Source organism: Medicago truncatula, chromosome 6 (assembly GCF_003473485.1).
Source record: "Medicago truncatula cultivar Jemalong A17 chromosome 6, MtrunA17r5.0-ANR, whole genome shotgun sequence".
Classification (NCBI taxonomy): domain Eukaryota; kingdom Viridiplantae; phylum Streptophyta; class Magnoliopsida; order Fabales; family Fabaceae; genus Medicago; species Medicago truncatula.
In genome coordinates, this window is record NC_053047.1 from 2,521,431 (window position 1) to 2,540,982 (window position 19,552).

Sequence of the window (19,552 nt, forward strand, 5' to 3'; positions counted from 1 at the left end):
CTTTAGTGAGTATTATCTCCGTAACTCCCCTTATTTTCTAGCTGGAAGCCAAGATTTTAATCATATGATATAGAGAGATCAAAGACTGAATATAGTAAAATAAAGATGTAACTATATTACAATTTACAATAGAAGCATATAATAATTAACATAGGAATTGTGGCATGTGTGTAAAACCATAAACACAACATTCATGTTCAAATGAAATTTTTCGGAAGCTAAAGGAAATCTAATTTTCCTAAACCTCTTCTCATTTTTCTTTTCAATTTTACCTATTACCAAACACAACTCCATCATAAATTCTTTTTTTGTAGCTTCTCCCTTCAAACATGGAAACTGGACCTTGTTTATTTAGTTGATTTCATGTGAAGAATCAACAATTGTATTGGTTATAGTCTTCTTTGTAGACTTACCAAAGAGTAATAAACTCCACTTGGTCCCAAAGATAACAAAGACGAATGTGTTCCTTTCTCAACAACAATTCCCTTATCCAAGACAGCAATCAAATCACAATTTTGTATAGTACTCAACCTATGTGCCACAACCACACTTGTCCTTCCAACCATAACCCTTTCTAAAGTATCTTGGACTAATTTCTCTGATTGACTATCAAGTGCACTTGTTGCTTCATCCAAAAGCAACACCTCTGGATTCTTCAATATAGCTCTAGCTATTGCAATTCTTTGTTTTTGACCACCACTAAGTTGAACTCCTCTATCACCACACAGTGTATCATAACCATCTTTTAAGCTTGATATGAAATCGTGAGCATTTGCAGCCTTTGATGCCTCTATAATCTCACTCTCATCAACTTTATCATCATATGCTCCATATACAATATTTTCTTTTATGGTACCACCAAACAATGTTGGTTCTTGACTCACAAGTGCAATATGTTTCCTTAATGATCGTAGATTATATGTCTTTATGTCTCTACCGTCAATTGTCACTATCCCTTTAAATGGATCATAGAATCTCTCAATTAGTCCTATAATTGTCGATTTTCCAGAACCACTTTCCCCTACCAAAGCCGTCGATTTTCCTGCATCAATTTTAATCGAGAACCCTTGAAAAATTGTAACATTAGGTCTACCTGGATATGCAAAATATACATCACGAAGTTCAATTTTTCCTATTAATTTTTCAGCTCTGTAACCTTCTAAATCATCGGGCTCGATTTTTGTATACCTATCGAGGATTGTGAAAACCGATCCAACCGCATTAGAGCCTTTAGCAAGATCATTCGTCAAGCTACCGGCATCAGCAATAACTCTTCCTGTACTTACCAAAATCATAAAAGTCTCGAATAACGCCTTAGCCGAGATATAACCTTGCGACACAAGTTTTCCACCATACCAAAAGTCCAAAGCCCAATTACAAAAATTGAGACTTTGTGAACATGCAAGTCCAATACCTGCAAACCAGGACTGTCTAATACTTTCATGGCTTGGTCCTTGTGCTTTTTCTAGCATTTTGAGAATTCTATCTTGAGATGAAAAAGCATTGATGGTTCTTAGATTTGAAACAGCTTCAGCAGCTATTTTGCTACACTCATCTTGAGCCTTGATGGCTTTGCTTAACATGTTCTTAAGAAGGACACGCCTTGTATAGAAACAACATATAATAACTGGTTGCACTACTATCATAACAATGGTTAGTCTCCATGCAATGATTAGGCCCATTGTGAATGCTATTATCACTGCTGAAATTGTTTGTACTGCTAATGCCAATCGATCACCCACCAAAGATCTTACGTATGTCATTAATTGGAATAAAGAAAATGTTATAGAAAGAATCACAATGCACAAGGTATTATTTTGCAGATTTTAGTATAGAAAACATTGAAAAGTATTCTAATATTTTTATAAATATTTGAAAACTTATAATAATGTGATATTTTTGCAATGGAAAACATAAACATATGTTTTATGCAATTAACAAAGAAAATGGAAGTCACCATAATTAACATCCTTTGAGTCGGCTATGGGACTAATCCAACATGAAAAATATGTTTTATACACAAGCTCAACAATTATTGCCAAATGAGTCCACATACATTGGGCACCCTTATGTAAATTTTATACACAAGTACAAAATTGAAAGCATATTACAATTAAAGATAATTAAATTGGTGATACCTTATACAAGCTCCATTACTTAAATATATCATGAGCTAACAATTTAATTAAAAATCACATTACTGTTATCTATATGTAAACAAACTTTACTACCAAATATATTCTAGGTCAAATGCATCTAAAGGTCCTTTAAGTTTTTCATTTTTCCCAAAGTGGTCTTTAAGTTTTAAAGGTCTCAAACAAGTCCTTTTAGTTTTTGAATCGTTTCAAACAAGTCATATTGTAGATATCATAGTTGGTAATTGCTTTATTGAACTCATCTTTGGTACCAAATCTGGCTCCTAACACCCACTTAAAATTACTCATCTTTTTAGGCATGGCAAATGGTGTGGATAATGCTTTTTGTTGCTATCATCTAAATCATCACCATCATCCTCTAAAAGGACTTGTCTGCATTTTGGATGGTAGATAATCGGTGAGCGATGATGATGGTGGTGCGTCCAACTGAAGCTTTGTCTAGAGCTTCTTGGACGACTCGTTCGGATTCAGAATCGAGTGCACTTGTTGCTTCGTCTAACAATAGAATTTTTGGCATTTTTATGATGGCTCTTGCAATTGCAATTCTTTGCTTTTGTCCCCCTGACATTTGTACTCCCCTCTCCCCAACCTGTAGTAGTAAACATGTAATTAACATCTTTATTTTAACTTAACACGATAATTCTATAATTTAGTAGAATTAGTTTGATTCATGTGAATTCTTACTTTACAAATTTTTTTAATCGATGATTTGTTATGAAGAATAGAAGTGTTAGCATTACTCTCTCCATAATATTGCTCGAAATTCATACAAGTCTCCCTAATTCCTATGTGGGGAGAATCATTTTTAAAGTAGTGTAAGCCACATACATTTCATTAAATAGACTGGAAAAAAGTGTTTTGCTAATTCTTTTATCAATAACAAATGTTGTATCAAATGTTAATCTGGTTAAATTTTATATAAAGGAATCAAGTGCAAATCATATATAATAACAAAAATTAATAAGAGAGAAAAATAAAATACTCTTGCGAATATTGAGTAAAAATGAAAAATTCATGTATAAAACCATTGATCTTGCATTAATTTGTCGTGAATTATTTGTTCAAATTTTTTTTTTGTCGTGAATTATTTTCTAATCAGTTTATTTAGATAGGTTTAAAGTAGAGATGAAAACCATATGACAAAATTTATGTGCATTTTCTTAGGTACTTTTTGTATCATTCTTAACTAAATTAACCATGATTTGTTCAAATTCATAATTTTTCAAAGCTTGTTATATTTATAATAATAATAAAAAAAAAGTGTATTTTTAAATAAGAATTATAAGAAAAAACACTAAAAAAAATGCACATAAGTTTTATATATCCAAAATCATATTCTCTGATACACACTACTTTTTTTTGGGTTCTTACATCTGATACAATATTTTGAGCACACTATTGAGTAAATTTATTGAACTTCTCTCAATCAGTCAATTGCGTGAATGCTACTTGCTATTTATTATTATAATTATTAATTATAATAACAAATACTACCCCTAAAAAATATAATAACTAATACCAGTAATACTATTGAGGAAAAAGAGATTGATAGAAAGTATTGGGAACATTTTGGTATTAATTATTGTCTCAGCCATCAAGTAGGCATAAAATATTTTAAATGTGAATAAGCAATATGAGAAAGGATGAGAATATTCTTTGCATAAAAATCATGGAAGACCATTGTGCAACTTGCACATGATGACATGAGTAAAAATTTAAAATAGAGAGACAGAGATGAGAGATAAAAAATAAATATAAAAGCTTAAACAATTTATAAAGGGGATATGCTAGTTAATTACCCTTCATTTAAACAATTTAATCATTTATGAGAACCCCACCACACAAAAAAAACATTTGATCATTTTTATATTATTATTTAAATTATCAATTAAAAAATTACTTAAATAACATTAAATTAAGAACAATACACAATAATAGGAACATTATTGGACACATAAAAAACATTATTTTGAACTAACAGTATAACTGCAACTGCAATCTAACTATTTCTTTACCCTTTCACCTACTCAAATATTTTGCTAGCAGTGACAGAATGAAGAAAGCAATCTGACTAACCTGAGTATCATATACTTGTGGCAACAATGAAATGAAATTATGAGCATTAGAAGTTTTAGCAGCATTCACAATTTCTTCATATGTAGCATCCTCTCTTCCAAAAAGTATATTCTCCTTAATGCTTGTTGCAAACAAAGCAGGTTCTTGACTTACTAAACCCATTTGTGACCTAAGCCACTTAAGTTGCAACTTATGAATAGCAACTCCATCAAGAAGAATCTCTCCACCAATTGGATCATAAAATCTTTGTAAAAGTGATACAACTGTTGATTTTCCTGAACCACTTCCTCCTACTAATGCAACCGTTTTCCCTGATGGACCACACTTTAGGACCACACTTTCTGGTCTTGATGGATACACAAATTCAACATTGTTGAACTCAACTTCCCCCAAGACTTTCTCTAGAATTTCACCTTCCATATTTTCAGAATCAATCTTTGGAATTTGTTTTATCATTTCCATTATTCTTTCTCCTGCTGCACTTGCTTCTGAGAAGTACTTCACATTTGATAAACCAGCTCCGAAAGCCCTATCTCATAAGGGAAAATATTTAATTAATAAAAAATGAGCCACCACTTAAGCACAAGGTATAAATCACGATCACGTCAAGAACCTTGATATTGTTGAGAATCACAGTCAAATACAACTGATGAGGTCAAAGAGACATAAAAACCAAGATGGCAAGGCCACAATTGTGATTGGTACCATGTTTGGATTGTGTGCAGTGTGACTGCACGCAATAGGTCACATCTTAACCATCCAATTTCAATGCAAATTTTTGTTGTTCTTTTTAAATTTCGAATAATAAGCTAGAAATTTGGACGGTTTGATATTGTCCAAACATACCAAATGTTTGAGCAATCAATACTAGAAAAAGTTCAATTAGCGACAGAAAATAGAAATGAAAAAATTGAATTAATCTGCATTTGAGGGTGTCTTCAACACATATAGAGACGGACTTCATGTTTATCTGTCTCTTAACTTTTCGTCGTTGATTCAAATTTTTCTCAGTATTATTAATTGAATGGAATGAGATAAAGGGTTAAAGTATAATTAAAAATCCACCAATTGCGATTGAAACTCCAACTGAATAAACGGTACCACCTTTAGCACCATGATACATGACCATTCTGCTACCATAATAGGACATCAACGACCATACGGCAAAAACAAGACCATTGCTTCCTATGCCTAAGCCTTTAGCTAAGCCTTGTTTCAATCCCAACTTCAGTGGTCCTTCCAAAGCATCAGAGAAAGCAGCTATGGTTTTGTTTTCTCCTGTAAAGGAATAAACAGTTCTAATTGAAGATATTGCTTGTTCTGCTATTGTACCTGCTTTATTGTACTCTTCCCTAATTTTTCTAGCCAATCCCATCGAAGTCCTTCCATACATGAAACCAGGAATCACTAGTAATACCAAAAAAGGGAACCCAACAATTGCCAATCTCCATAACGATGCAAATGCTGCTATGTAGCTTCCAAGGAACATAGACACATTCATCAAAAAATTTGGAACCTATATAATTTTCAACTTATAAATTAACTATTTGTCACAAATATAATCATATTAAATTTAAAGCGAAATAGGCCTTTAAGTGGGTTTTCGGGTATAAGTCGGACCAGACACTTAAAAATAGTCTTGGTCAGATAATAGACCAAACTCGGGCCTATATAGAAATAAAAATTGATATAGAGTAAAATGAATTTATATTTTGGGGTACCTTTTCGCTAATAACATCTTGAATTACCAGGCTATCATTGGAGACACTGGTGATGACTTCTGATGTGCTTGTAACATGCAAATCAAAGTATGCTACTTCTTGTCTTAAAACTGCTTTTAAGTACCTAACTCTCATTCTTGCAGCTTGTCTTTCATCTGTTCTTGTCCAACAATAACCCTCTGTAGTTTATCATATGCAAAGAGCAGACCATCAATTTAGTCGGTAAAGTGTTACTTTCTCTCCAATACCATGAAGTACAGACACCTGACACGACAGTTACACGGACACGTCGACACTGTTAATGTAAAAAACCTCGGACACCGACACCTCTACCTATATATTAATTTATTTATAAAAGATCTAAATTAAGAATCAAAATACAAACATATGCATCTAACTTAGCAGATTACTTCATTAGAAAAAGGTATATAACAAGATACAATAGTATTTACCCTTTATTTATCCATGTACTATCGAAAAATTTAAATGTGTTGTAATCAACTTTAATGTTTATAAACCCTAGTTGATCAACATTTCTCACAGATTTAACTCTTGAATCTGTTGTGTGTGGAAGTAAAGAAAAATAATCCTGATATTTATTTGAGTTGCCCGACACGCCTATATGTGTTATAGGTGTCAAACACCGGTCCAAGGAGTGTCAAAATAAAGTAGAAAACAACTCATTTTGGCACTTGTCCGACACGTGTCGTATGTGTGTCATAGCAGTGTCGGACACTGCGACACGCTTAATCCTAAAGGTGTCTGTGTTTCACAGCTCCAATATAAAGAGAAGTCAAAACCAGAAATAGTCCTTGCTATTCCATATGCAAATTAAAGAGAAGTGAAAACCAAAAACAGTAACAAAACTGAAAACTCACCTAGGAAGCAAGCAACGAAAGAGGCACAAGCCAGATATAAAAAAAGAACAGCATTGTGCATCAAAAAGTTAATAAAGTCAAACCAAATATGGCTAATGTTATTTTCTTTGATGTTCTTTCTAAATGTTTGAAGGGAAAGTCTTGAAGCAACTATTATAGAGTTTATGTAATTAACAAGTCACATATGTTTTCATCCAAGAATCAGTCATGCAAAGGTCAATAAAAAACTACTTTATACAATTTTTAAGGGAAGGTGCTCTGATAATCCAAAGTTTAGCTGGAATATAAATAAAGTCTGACTAAAGATTGTTCTGATTCGATCAAAGCTGAACAGTTAGATTAATCTAACAGATTTTATTAAAATAGAATCCAAGTTGTACTTGTTAAAAGAGAGAGATAGAGAGGGAACCTTATTGATGTCATGAACAAAATTGTTGTTTGATGTGCCAGAAGCACCACCAATAGAGTTCATAAGTCTGCCTGCAATAAACAACAACAAAGGAACTGATATGCCATCACCAATGGAACCAATCAAACCAAAAACCATGAAAAACCAATCTAGAACATCTGCATGCATGAAAATTGACTTAAAAGAACCATTTTTCTTTTTCTTAACATTAATGGAAACATTTTTCTGATCACCACCACCCATTTGACTTTTCTAACAAATATATATTAGTGCTTGGTTCGAAGAAAGGCTTTCAATATGATCTTATTTGTTATTCAATGCTGTAACATTTTTGTGTAATTCATGATAACACGTGGAGATGTACCCTCTTGTTTTTCATAGCAATATTTATACTCCCTCCGTCCCAAATTGTATGACGTTTTGGGCATTTCACACATATTAAGAAATATAATTAATATTGTGTGGGAAAGAGATATTATGAGTTGTTTTACAAAATTATCCTTAATAAATGATATGGAAAAGATAAATGTAAGAATTGAAAAAAAAAAGAATAATAAATAGTTAAGGATATAATAGAAAAAGTTACATTAATGTTTCATTGGTATTCTAAAGTGACATACAATTTGAGACAAATATTTTTTCTAAAGTGACATACAATTTGGGACGGAGGGAGTATCATATTTTCCGATTCTACCTTATAATATTCACAGTCGGCCCAATAGAGTAAGAGGCTTAAAATAAAAAATTTAATGTGGTCTTCAAAAATATTTTTTTAACTGAATATCTATATCAATTTTGTGGAGACCGAAATTTGAATTCATGATCAAAAGTAATAGAGGTCTTTTTAATAATCAATTGAGTTATACAAATGTCTGTAATTTATCTGTTATATAATATACTTATAACCAAATTAATTATTTAGAGGTCTTTTTTCACCCAAAATTTTGAGGCTTAAAGCCCTTGCTTGGGTTGGTTGAGCCTTAACCCTGATAATATTATATTTTTATCACTCTCAAATAAACTAACCTTTTCAAAAGTATCTTGAATTAATTTTTCGGACCAAGATCATCTGTTGTAATAAAACACACAATTTTCACGTTGTTCTGCATCCCGGCTGTTAATTACAAATTGAACGGTTCAGATTTACACAATTGTAAAATTGTTGAAAACGACCTCGACCATACTATCAGACTGTTACAACGTCTGTCCTTGTGTAATAACAGAAAATCCAAATCCTAATTTCTCTTATTGACTATCAAGTACAATGTATTTCCTTAATGATCTTAGATTATAATGCTATACTACCATACATTGTCAGTTATCCCTTTAAATGGATGATAAATCTTATAATTAACCCTATGATTATCGATCAGAGCCGTTTTTAAAATTTTGGTGGCCTATGGTTGAATCTATAATTTGAACCCTAACTAGTAAGTATATAAAAAATTTGAGTTCTTAAGTATGCATAATTTTATTGAAAATGATAGTTTTTATTTCGATATAAAATAATAAAATAAAAACATTAGTGTTCATAAAAAAAAAAAAACGTTGAATTTTTTTATTTATTATACAAATGCTCATACAAAAAGATTCATCCGAACATTTCTAGACGTGAAGCTACTAATAATTGAATTTAAATTAAAATGTTCTATCATGTTTTATTTTTAAAGAAATTAAAATGTTCTATCATGTGTTTCTCAGTGCATAAAATGGCTAGATCATTCAACATTTTTGTGACATTGACGATCTCACTTATATGCTTCCGGTCATTTACTTCATCATTTGCTAAAAGATTCATGTGGCTACTATTTTGAAAAGTGAACAATTTACAACAAAACAATATGTTTTATCCACATGTTTAGAGTAATCCAGCCATTTTATTTCAAAAGTATCCATTACTCAAATTTTTGAAAAAAAAATAAGAATATGAAAAACATAAATAAGGTCGTGTCTATAGGAAATTTAATATCTTTTTCAATTAAACTAGCAACAAACCCGTGCTCCGCACGGGCTAATTCGAAGTGGGGGAGCTATGCATCAAAGCGCAATGCAATGATATATGAATTGAGAAATTAAGAAAAAAATAATGATGTATAAAAGTGCAAATTACATTGACTTCCCTGCATCGATGGTAGGAATGTTGGTGTCGACGTTTGGTGGTGGTGATGGTGAGTTCCCTTGTTGTCGAATTTCAGATAATTCGATGACGTGTGTCACTGGATGTCATGTATTCATCGAGGGAGGTGGTGAAGCAAGCTAGGTTGTTTTCAGTGTGTTGTTTGAAGCTTATTTCCAAGGCGCGAAGTGCTTCAGCAATATCTTCGTTACCCATGATGAATTCGATGAAAGCACCAGTTGATACGGTAATGTAATTTGCACTCTTCAAGTTAGTGCCAAACTCCAAATCTCTTTCACTAAATAATTATCAATACCTTTCAAAGTCTTTAAGGAGTTATTTATACACAAAATATGAAACTAAATTCCCTATTATTACTCTTAGCATAACAAACAAAAATAAACTACTTTTCCTAATATTAATGGATAGTAACTACTATGCTAGTATTTTTGTTAGAACGTAATTCTTCGCTTAAGTATTGTCATGATAAAGTCGTAGGTCCATGCTGGTTTGTAACGTCGTCGTGGTTCAAGCTTATTCGTTGTTTCCTCTTCGATGATTTCTGTTTCATCCCAATCTTTCACCAGCGGTTGAATGCGCCCCGTATCTAGCAGCACCTCCTCATGACTTAAGTTATCAATCATCGTGTTGGGTCATATTATTAAAATAAACCGTAGATATTTATTCATATCACTTTGCTAACCGCCCATTAAGACTCTTTACGAGAGAACGACAAACTTGCTATCCGCCCAGCCCTTACAACGACTTTACTCCACAACCCTACTATCGAATAGCAGCATCCATGGTAGCAGAATGGTCTCAGCTTCCACATGAGTTTCTGCAACTAATATCACAAAAACTCAACAGGGAACTTTACCTCATTCGCTCTCGTTCCGTCTGTTCTTGGTGGCGATCTTCCATTCAAACGACTATAAAAAAAACTATATACCCGTAAAGTTTGGACAATTCTCTTGCCAACTATTTCGTTCCCACCCCAACATTGATGTTGTTATGTACCTCATAAAACACGACATTTTTCTCTTCAAACCACCAAAACACCAACAAAATCTCCACCAACGCCCTTGGTTAATCAGAATTGGACCAGATTTTGACGGCAAAACCAAACTTTTGCACCCTCTCTTATTTGACGGACCTTTACCATCACTTTTCAATTATGTTCTCAACTTCAACAAACTCTCTGTCATCCATCTTCGACATATGTAACATATATATGCATAAAAATAATTCAAAATTTTCTTTCATGTTATTATTAATTTATTAAATTGAAAAAAAATTCTTTGATTGTTATGAAATACTATATTTCATATTTTTTTTATATACATGTTTTTGTAATTTACATTTATTGTAATGAAATACTTATTTTAATTTATTTTCATCATATGAAGTTTCTTTAGGGATATTTATGTCATTTTATAAATATTTTTTATAATCTATTTATGTTATTTTATAATTACATATATATTTTTTTTTTATCAAAGCAGTAAAATATAAAAGCTGGAGAAGCCTGAACCAATACATCAGAGTCACAAAGTGAAAAACCTATGAAAAGAGAAACTGGATCTATCCTAAGAAAGGGAATATCCTAAGGAACAAGGTGTCAAAGACAACTAATTCTTTTATTATAATTTCTTTTCAAATTCTTTCATACCAAACTACTAAATAATTTTTTTTTTTCTTTCCTCTATAATTCCTTTATCAACTAAACAAAGTGTAAATCAATGTTCCGCAAATCGAATGTTAACTCTTTGAGTTTACTGAGTTTACGTGTTTAGGCACCAAAATCGTTTTAACTCTGAGGTAAACTCGATTTCTGGTAAAATCAGAAGGTTTGATGAGTTTGACCGAGTTAACACTCAATAAACTCTTATAAACTCGACCGAGTTTTACGAGTTTACATCTAAAAAAAAAATGAAAAATGGCCCTTTTTTTGGTCCAATTTTTTCAAAACCAAATTCCTTTTCAACAAGTCCAAAGAGTGAAATGTTTATTGAATAGTTACCTTTACAGTAACACGTTGTTTCTGAAATGAACATGTATTTTTCTTTCTTCTATGAGTTCTCAAACCATGAACATGAGAGCACATACCAGTTAGCATTGCGATTCCGACGGTGGAAATTCATATTTCGACATCGGTGATTGCGACGCCGGTTAGGGTTGTGGTGGTAGTGTTTGTTGACCTTTTGAAAAAATTAACTAGTTTCTTTTTTAGATAGTTTTTTTAACAACTTTAGAAACTTGTAAAACTTGCTTTTTTGGATGATTTTATGGATGACTTAAACTTAGAGACTTATGAAACTTATGATTTTGTGCGTTAATTTTTGTATTTTGATGCTAAGTTGAGCATAATTTTGATGCTAAGTTGAGCATAATGGAATATTATGGTAGTTTGATATAATTTTTCTTTATAATTAAGCCGTATTTTTCACTATTGACCTATTTACAATATTATGTTGGCTTATATATGTTTTGAATATAATAAATTTTATATAGTTTTAATTTTAGGTAAACTCGTACGAGTTCTCGAGTTAATTTTACCTAGGCGAAACGAGTTGAAGTAAATTCTCGAATTGCAAAACCTTGATGTAAATAGGATAAAGACTAAGTTGTCCCTGTTATTTTTTTAAGGACTAAAAATTGCTTTTATTTTTCTCGAGAGTTTAAGACTAAAATGGTTTTAGGAATTTTGTCAAAGACTAAAATCAACATTCACTCCTATGCTACTATTATATACTTTCTGCTACTTTTTTATAGACTAAGTTGTCCCTGTTATTATTATATACTTTATGCTACTTTTTTATAGACTATTATTTTGTGCTACTTTTTAGTGTACTACACATACCCATCCAAATTTTGCACCGAAAATGTCTCCTTTATGCCGTGATTCTCCTAGCTCATAGTATAGCCTCTTCTTCTTATCTTTTCTCCACATTTGATAATGTAGTGGACAATGAACGTTCAATGCGTAAATTATTATTCCTAAATTCACATTCAAAGGTCAAGAGAGGAAGCATGTGGATTCTTTTATACATGAGACGTATATTAACAAGTTTGTGCTAGCTTAAAGCAATTCATCCACAAATGCTCAATCATCTCCACTACTAGTGACTAGACATATGGTTCTAATGATTCATAGCTTTGGGTTGTTGGGCCAACATATCTCTTGATTGAAAATTGCTCTTCTCTCTTTTAAAATTGTTCATTTTTTTATTTTATCGGGAAACTTACGCTCGATATTTTTCAGCGTGATTTAACTCACGCTAGCATTTTTAAAATTGGTTGAACCAACTTAAAAAGTGATTGAACCGTGTCGAACGTGATTTAACTTCCACTGAGATAAGGGAATGAGCAATTATAAAAGGAAGAAGAGTAATTTTCCTCTTGATCTAATTCATGTCATGAAAGCTCATACTCTTGGGTTTTGTTTGGCAATTTGGAGGGGAAGGAAAATGAGGCTTTGGTTAATATTTATATTTTTCGAAGGAACAATTTTTTAAAGAATGATAAATTAATATTTATGGTTAATATATATTTTATTTTAATAATATTATTACAATATAGATTGAATTTTAAGAATATATTTTCAACTTTGATGTAAAAATCAGCAAGAAAAACGGTGACATTGACATGTGGTTTCTCTAAATATCAATTTGCTCCTAAAAGCAGCTTTTAATTAAGTGCTTATTCATAAGATCAAAATAACATAGGAAAAATCCAAAAACTTTTTTTGAAAACCATACATCTATTTCAAAAACGTAGCATGTTGATCTAAATAAATAACTGCCAGCTTTGTGTATACTATAGCTAAATCACTACATTAGAATTGTGGAGGAGAGACATAATTAGAGATAAACATTAACAATGTCGTGTCAGATGTTTTAATGAGGTCGAATCAACTAGTCATTTGTTCGCATCTTGTCCAAAGATATAAAAAAATATGAGTTTGCTCTTCAAGTGGTTAGATTTGCATTTATCAGGGTAGGGATGTGAAGTGTTAAACAATTTGCTTCACTTCAATTCTATCTGTAGAAATAAGAAAGGCGAGAAGGTGTCTCATCTGGTGTGGTTGACGATAAAGATTTGATCTATTTTGTTAGAAAGAAATGACATACTTTTTAATGGTAAAAGTGGGTGATCCATTGTAGGTGATAGTATTGACCAAGGTTGTCAAACTTGCAAGTCTATACATACTCGAGATGAGTCTGTAGACTCGACTCGTAAACGAGTTTATGGAAATTTTAAAATGACCTTAAAAATCCTATATGTGATACAGAAATGAGAAATATATATAACAAAATACCAATTAACATAAAAATTAGAACCCCATAACCAATAAAGGAAAAAAAATGATAATTTCTTAAAGCATCCAAAGCTCCAATGAAATATTGCTCATCATCAAAATCACCACCACCATCGTCATCATCATGGTCACCATCATCTTCACTAGCATCCTAATCATCATCGTCGGCATCGTCGGCATCATCATCATCATCATCAAATTCTTCCCCGAATGAAACACATTGAACAAGGCAGCGATTACATGAAAGGAAGCAAATGAATGTCGTCGATGAAAAAAAAAAACAAGTAAGTGATTTACGAAATACAAACCTGAGAGAATGTCGAAGGTGAATTGTTAGTCGGCTATGGAGGTGAGATCAGACGTCGTCATTGAGAAAGATTAACTTTTTGTTTCTAAACTAAGTGTGTGAGAAAGCAACCTTTCGTTTCTAGGGTTTTAAGATTCTAGGTTTTTTCTATTCACATTTTTTTTGTTTGATTTGGAATTTGTGCTATATTTTAGGCTTTTTTCAAAATAAAATAAAATAAAACCATAGCTTTCTAAGAAAAGTTCATGAACTCTGTAAACGTGTCCTAGACTCACGAGTCTATGCGAGTAGTTACGAGTCTGCCTCAGTCTATCACAAACAATTTTATGTACGAGTCTACCCGTTTTTGTCTTCTAAACTCGTATAGATTTGTGAGTCTACTCGCGAGTTTGACAACCATGACATTGGCTACATGCTTATGCTTTGATCCATTTTAACCTTTTACGGAATATCACTCATTCACCCTATCTAGTTTTTTTCGAATTAAAAATTGTTGACAATTTTTGGAAGTGTTCTTGAAAAGTAGCCATTGAAACAAAAAGTTCATTGAACATTTTTTTATTACAGATCAAAGCTAGCCACAAAACAAGGTTTCTCAATATTCGCTGGTTTTGATTTTTATTTATTTATATTTTTATATGGTTAAACATGGTTTCTCACTATATTACCAAAATTCATTTTGTAAACAAAATAAACAAAATTATTTGATTTGAAAAAGTATATTTCCAAAAATCAAACTTGGTGGTATCAATCTTCTCATGAGATTAACTAATATTTTATACTCGCCAAGAAAGAAAGAAAAAAAGAGAGAGAGAGAGAGAAAAAAAGAAAGAAAAGAAAAGAAGAAAAAAAGTAGAGAAAAAGAGAAAAAAAATAAAGAAACAAGATAAAAAAGAAAAAGAAGAGACAAGAGAAAGAAGAGAAAAAGAAGAAAAAAAGAGAAAAGAAGACAAAAAGAGAAAAGAGAAAAAAAGAAGAAAAAGAGAGAAAAAAATAAGAGAAAAAGAAAAAAGAAAAAAAGTAACCAAAAAAAAATCTTCTCGTGAGATTCCTCGGTAGCTTCAAACCAACAACGCAATAATAGGCTCTAATTAAATAATGTTTAGTTTCAATTTGATCATAACCCCACTTACTTTTTAGATTTGGGTCTTGTAAAAAGCAGATCTTTTAATCAAATTTAAAGTTTTTCTTGTTTTGCAATTCTCAGTTTAGAGGTTATTTTAATTTTAATCGCATCAAATGCGTCTGCAATATGAGTTCAACTTGAACAATATAACTTTTAGGTGAGAAAAGTATAGAGTAAATAATCAATTACCTATGAAATTATAACTTTCGTCAAAAAATTCTTGTGAATTTTGAGAAACTTCAAGAACACCCTCAAAATTATGTAACATATGTCAAATACCTCCATTCGTTAATTTCCTCCATCTAACACTCTAATATAACAGTTAATTGTCCACATGGTATTGCCCTTGGTCAGAAAGTTATACCATGTCAGAGGAGGAGGTAATTGACTATATTTCTTTTATTTATTTTAAAAATAAAAAATCTATTTTTTTATCTTTTCAAAATTAACATTTATGCACACCCTCTGACCAAGCGGGTCTAACATTGACCAACGTGTTACAACTAGTTATATTTAGGGATGGCTCAACACAATATCAATAAGAATGATAAGACTGGGTGGGTTGGGCAGGTAGGTTGGAATTTTTTCATTTGTTTTTATTTATAATAGGTCACAATCAATTTTTTTATTTTCTCCTCTATAGAATAGAGATAAAAAAATATATTTAATTTAATCACTTTTGTTTTATGATCTTAGCTTCTTTTTTTTCTTTTTTCTTTTTAAGTTAGTCATTTAGTAACTTATGAAGTTTTTATTTACGATGTCTTGTTGATTTATTATACTCGTTCGTCCCAAATTATAAGTCATGTTGAATCTATCACACAAATTAAAAAAATGTAATTAATTTTGTATGTGAAAGAAAAATTACGGGTTGGTTTACAAAATTATCTTTCATTAATAATATACGACAAAAGATAAATTGCAGAATTAAAATAAGAGAGAATAATAAATAGTTAAAAGTAGTCTCTATGATCTTATTGTAAAAGTCATTTGAGTCAACAAATGTTTACATGTCTAATTCAAAATTTAGATAAAATACATTTAATTTTGTTGACTCAAATAACTCTTAAAAATATATTTTTTTTAGATCAAATAAATAGTTAAAAGTACTCTCTATGATCTTATTATAAAAGTCATTTGAGTCAACAAATATTTACATTTTTTTTTTTTAAGGGAAAGATTCGAATTCAACAGTTTGACTAAGAGTTGTTCCATCTAAAAATCGAATTCAATTCTTCCGAAAAATTCGTCTTTGGTGAAATCTATTAATCACTTGAGTTAAATTACTCCGTTAAATAACTGTAATATTAGGATCCTAACATAATTTTTTTGGGATAATTCTTGTTACTGCGGTAGTATGAAATTGAAATTGCCTAAAACAAGAATTCTTGTTCCTATGGCTATACACTTTATTTCACGTGGCGGCTACATAATTTATATCTAAATTGCTGCCTCTACTTTGATTTCAATCGTGGATTCCAATTGACTCCTAGCTGTTCGGTGCCGTACTTAGATTGCAATCGTGGATTCCAATTGTTGCTTATTGTTGCTTCGTTACTGTTCGGTAGGAATTGCTGTCAGGCTCCAACACATATTCTTTTCAAAATTGCTGTTCACACTTTTAATAAAGTTGAAACACATCATAAAAAAAAGATGGTCGGAGTTTAAACTCCCAACTTTGAATATAAAAAAAAGATGGTTGGAGAATTTATTTTAATTAATAGTGTTTTCTAACATTGAGTGAAATGTGAATAGAATTCTTTTATTCTTTTACTTGTTTTTTACTATGAATTCATCAAAGATAAATTTAGAATGTTTTTATCATGTGTGAGTAGTCTTAATTGAGTCCAAAATAAGAGGACCGTCGTACCGACGGGTCTCATATAGCTGCACGCCTTTTTAACTGTAGCAAAATAAAAAGTTAAAGCGAAATCATTTCTTTTATTTTAATTAAGAATTTATTGAATTAAGAAAAGAGAATTTTTAAGCTTATAACTATATACTACGGAAGCAGGGAGTTATGCGTCTAAAAATCCTGACAACGTATTGTGAAAGCAAACAAAGTCTCTTGTTTAATATTTTTCTACAAAAGTTTTATTTTTTTCGTATTAATTAAATTAGCGCAAAGTTACTTGAGTGACGAAGGTCGACGGAAACCATCATTTTGGTCTCTACCCGTCTTATATTTAATTAAAATCAATATTTATTTTACGCACGAAATCAAAATATTTTGAATTTTTCCTTAGATAAACATAGGAACAACAAGAAGCGGTACTTGTTAAATTGGTCTATGTGGATAGGATACATTTTTATACTAAAACTGACATAGTCGTACACTTGCGGCCTATCATTTGACAGCCATACTCTCAAAGTCGTGAGTTTAGCTTCTGTAAATGTGACAGCCTCTTTGATGGTGGATGATTTGTAAGTACTATTTAAGTATTCTTTCAGGAAAAAATAAATAGGGTCTTGTTAACCAATACATTTGCAATCCATAAATAGAAATTTTGTCTTAAAAATATAAGTTGCTACTTTTGATCAAGTAATAATTTCATCACATTTTTATGTAAAAACTTACTACCTTTGTCCCTTATTATATGACTCTTTTTGACAGTCCTCCTCGTGAACATAGCTCAGTTGGTTTGGACAATGCTTAATATATGCAAGGTCTAAGGTTCGAACCCCGATCACCACAAAAAAATGATCTTTTTTGACAAAACACGAATATTAAGAAAGTTGATAATTGTATTAAATTTGTTGACAAATAATATTTTTGCCATGTTTACCCTTCTAATAATTGAAATCACAACTTATTATTTTTCTATATTAATTACACACTACTACTTGAATAATACACCAAATTAATTTATCATTGTAGAATAAAAACAAAATTAACGTTAATGAATATTTGACGGCAAAGTTTGGATTGAATGAAAACTAGTATTGGAAAGGCCATGCCACAAGAATTTGGAACCTCTATGAACATTCACCTTTTTTCACAAAAATTTGAAATCACTTTTTTTTTTTTTTTTCTTCTAAAATTTAAATTTTGATGGCTCCGGAATTTAAACTTTTAGGAATTATTTTTGACAATTTATGACGCCATTTTTTAGGTACAAGGAGCATGAAATAGGAGTATACATATAGAGATTAGGAGGCGCCATTTTACAAGCTCTTTGATAGGGATCAGGAGTAAAACAAAATTATTTTTGAACTAAACAGGTGCATGAATGGAAGTTACCAAAGAGGGGTAAATAGGGGTAATTTTGTAAAGAAATCATTAATGTAGTTGACAATTGTAAAAGAGTCTTATAAAAAGGGACATTCTTTTTTTAAAAGGGTCCTATAATAAGGGACGAATGTAATATTTATTTTGGTTGCTTATTTTGATCAAGTAATAATTGTACCACCTTTTTATATAAAATTTAGGATCTTGTTAACTTGTGCTCTTATGACACATATTAAGGAACCTAAAAAAAGCAAATTTGTATTAATGATATTTTAACTTTTTAGAAGTTGAATGCACGACTTTTGATACGTATATTTTTATAATAAGTTTTTTAAAAATAAATGGAGATTGAAATTATAGGTGGTTGATTCTGTCATTAAATGAGTCACACCATCATTAATTATTTTTAAGATTTTTTGCGTTTTTATTTTTCCAAACAGTAGAAATGGAAAAGAATTTAAATGAAGAGGATCTTAACTTGCCTTAAGGGCACAAGTTAGCATTTGCCAAAAACTTATTTGTTTTGGATGTTTAATATGTGTCTCTAGAGCACCTCTTTAACGTTCTCCAAAAAATTAAAATAAAAGATTCATTATTAAGATTATAAGGGAAATGTTAACCTGTGCTCTTACAGTACAAGTTTTTTTTTTTTTTTAATACAATTCTTAGGGTGTGTTTGGTTTGCAAAACAACAAGTACTGGACAAAACAGTATAAGATAGAACAGTACAACACAAGGCAGAACAACACATGACAAATTTTTTATGGCATTGAGTAATTTTTTATTTTATACGATTTTTGAGGGACAAAATGCTATTTTGGTATTTTAGACAACTTGTACGTGGGACAAAAAGTTGTGCTGTGGTTTGGTGAGGGACAAAAATATGAGTTTTTGTCCTGTCCCTTGCCTCCAATTTGTCCTGTACCTGAAACAATTTTACAAATCAAACAGTGGACAACTAGAGTTGTTCTGTCTTGTCCTTCATTTTTTAGCAAATCAAACACATCCTTAATGTACAAGTTAATGAATCAAATATAAAAATAGTTCATTAGAATGTGTGCATTATATTTAATTTTTATGCTTTTACTAAATTGAAAGCACAAAATTCTAGAAAACATTTTTCTTTTGGATAACATTTCATCTTTTGTTGTTTACTATGTTTCATCGAGGCTATCTACATCATCTTATATATAGCTGTCAGAGAAACCTTAAATCT

At 31.0% G+C, this 19,552-nt stretch overlaps 1 protein-coding gene across 1 annotated transcript; it reads right to left on the reverse strand.

Annotated features, from left to right (window-relative positions):
- Positions 1-260: 260 nt before the first annotated feature.
- On the reverse strand, positions 261-7,702 carry LOC11424104 (ABC transporter B family member 15). The gene is given in 8 exon segments (XM_039826662.1): positions 261-1,789; positions 1,792-2,526; positions 2,529-2,745; positions 4,233-4,761; positions 5,291-5,748; positions 5,954-6,132; positions 6,832-6,886; positions 7,241-7,702. Coding segments are annotated over 8 exon segments (3,816 nt in total). The 5' UTR covers positions 7,484-7,702; the 3' UTR covers positions 261-389.
- Positions 7,703-19,552: the final 11,850 nt, after the last annotated feature.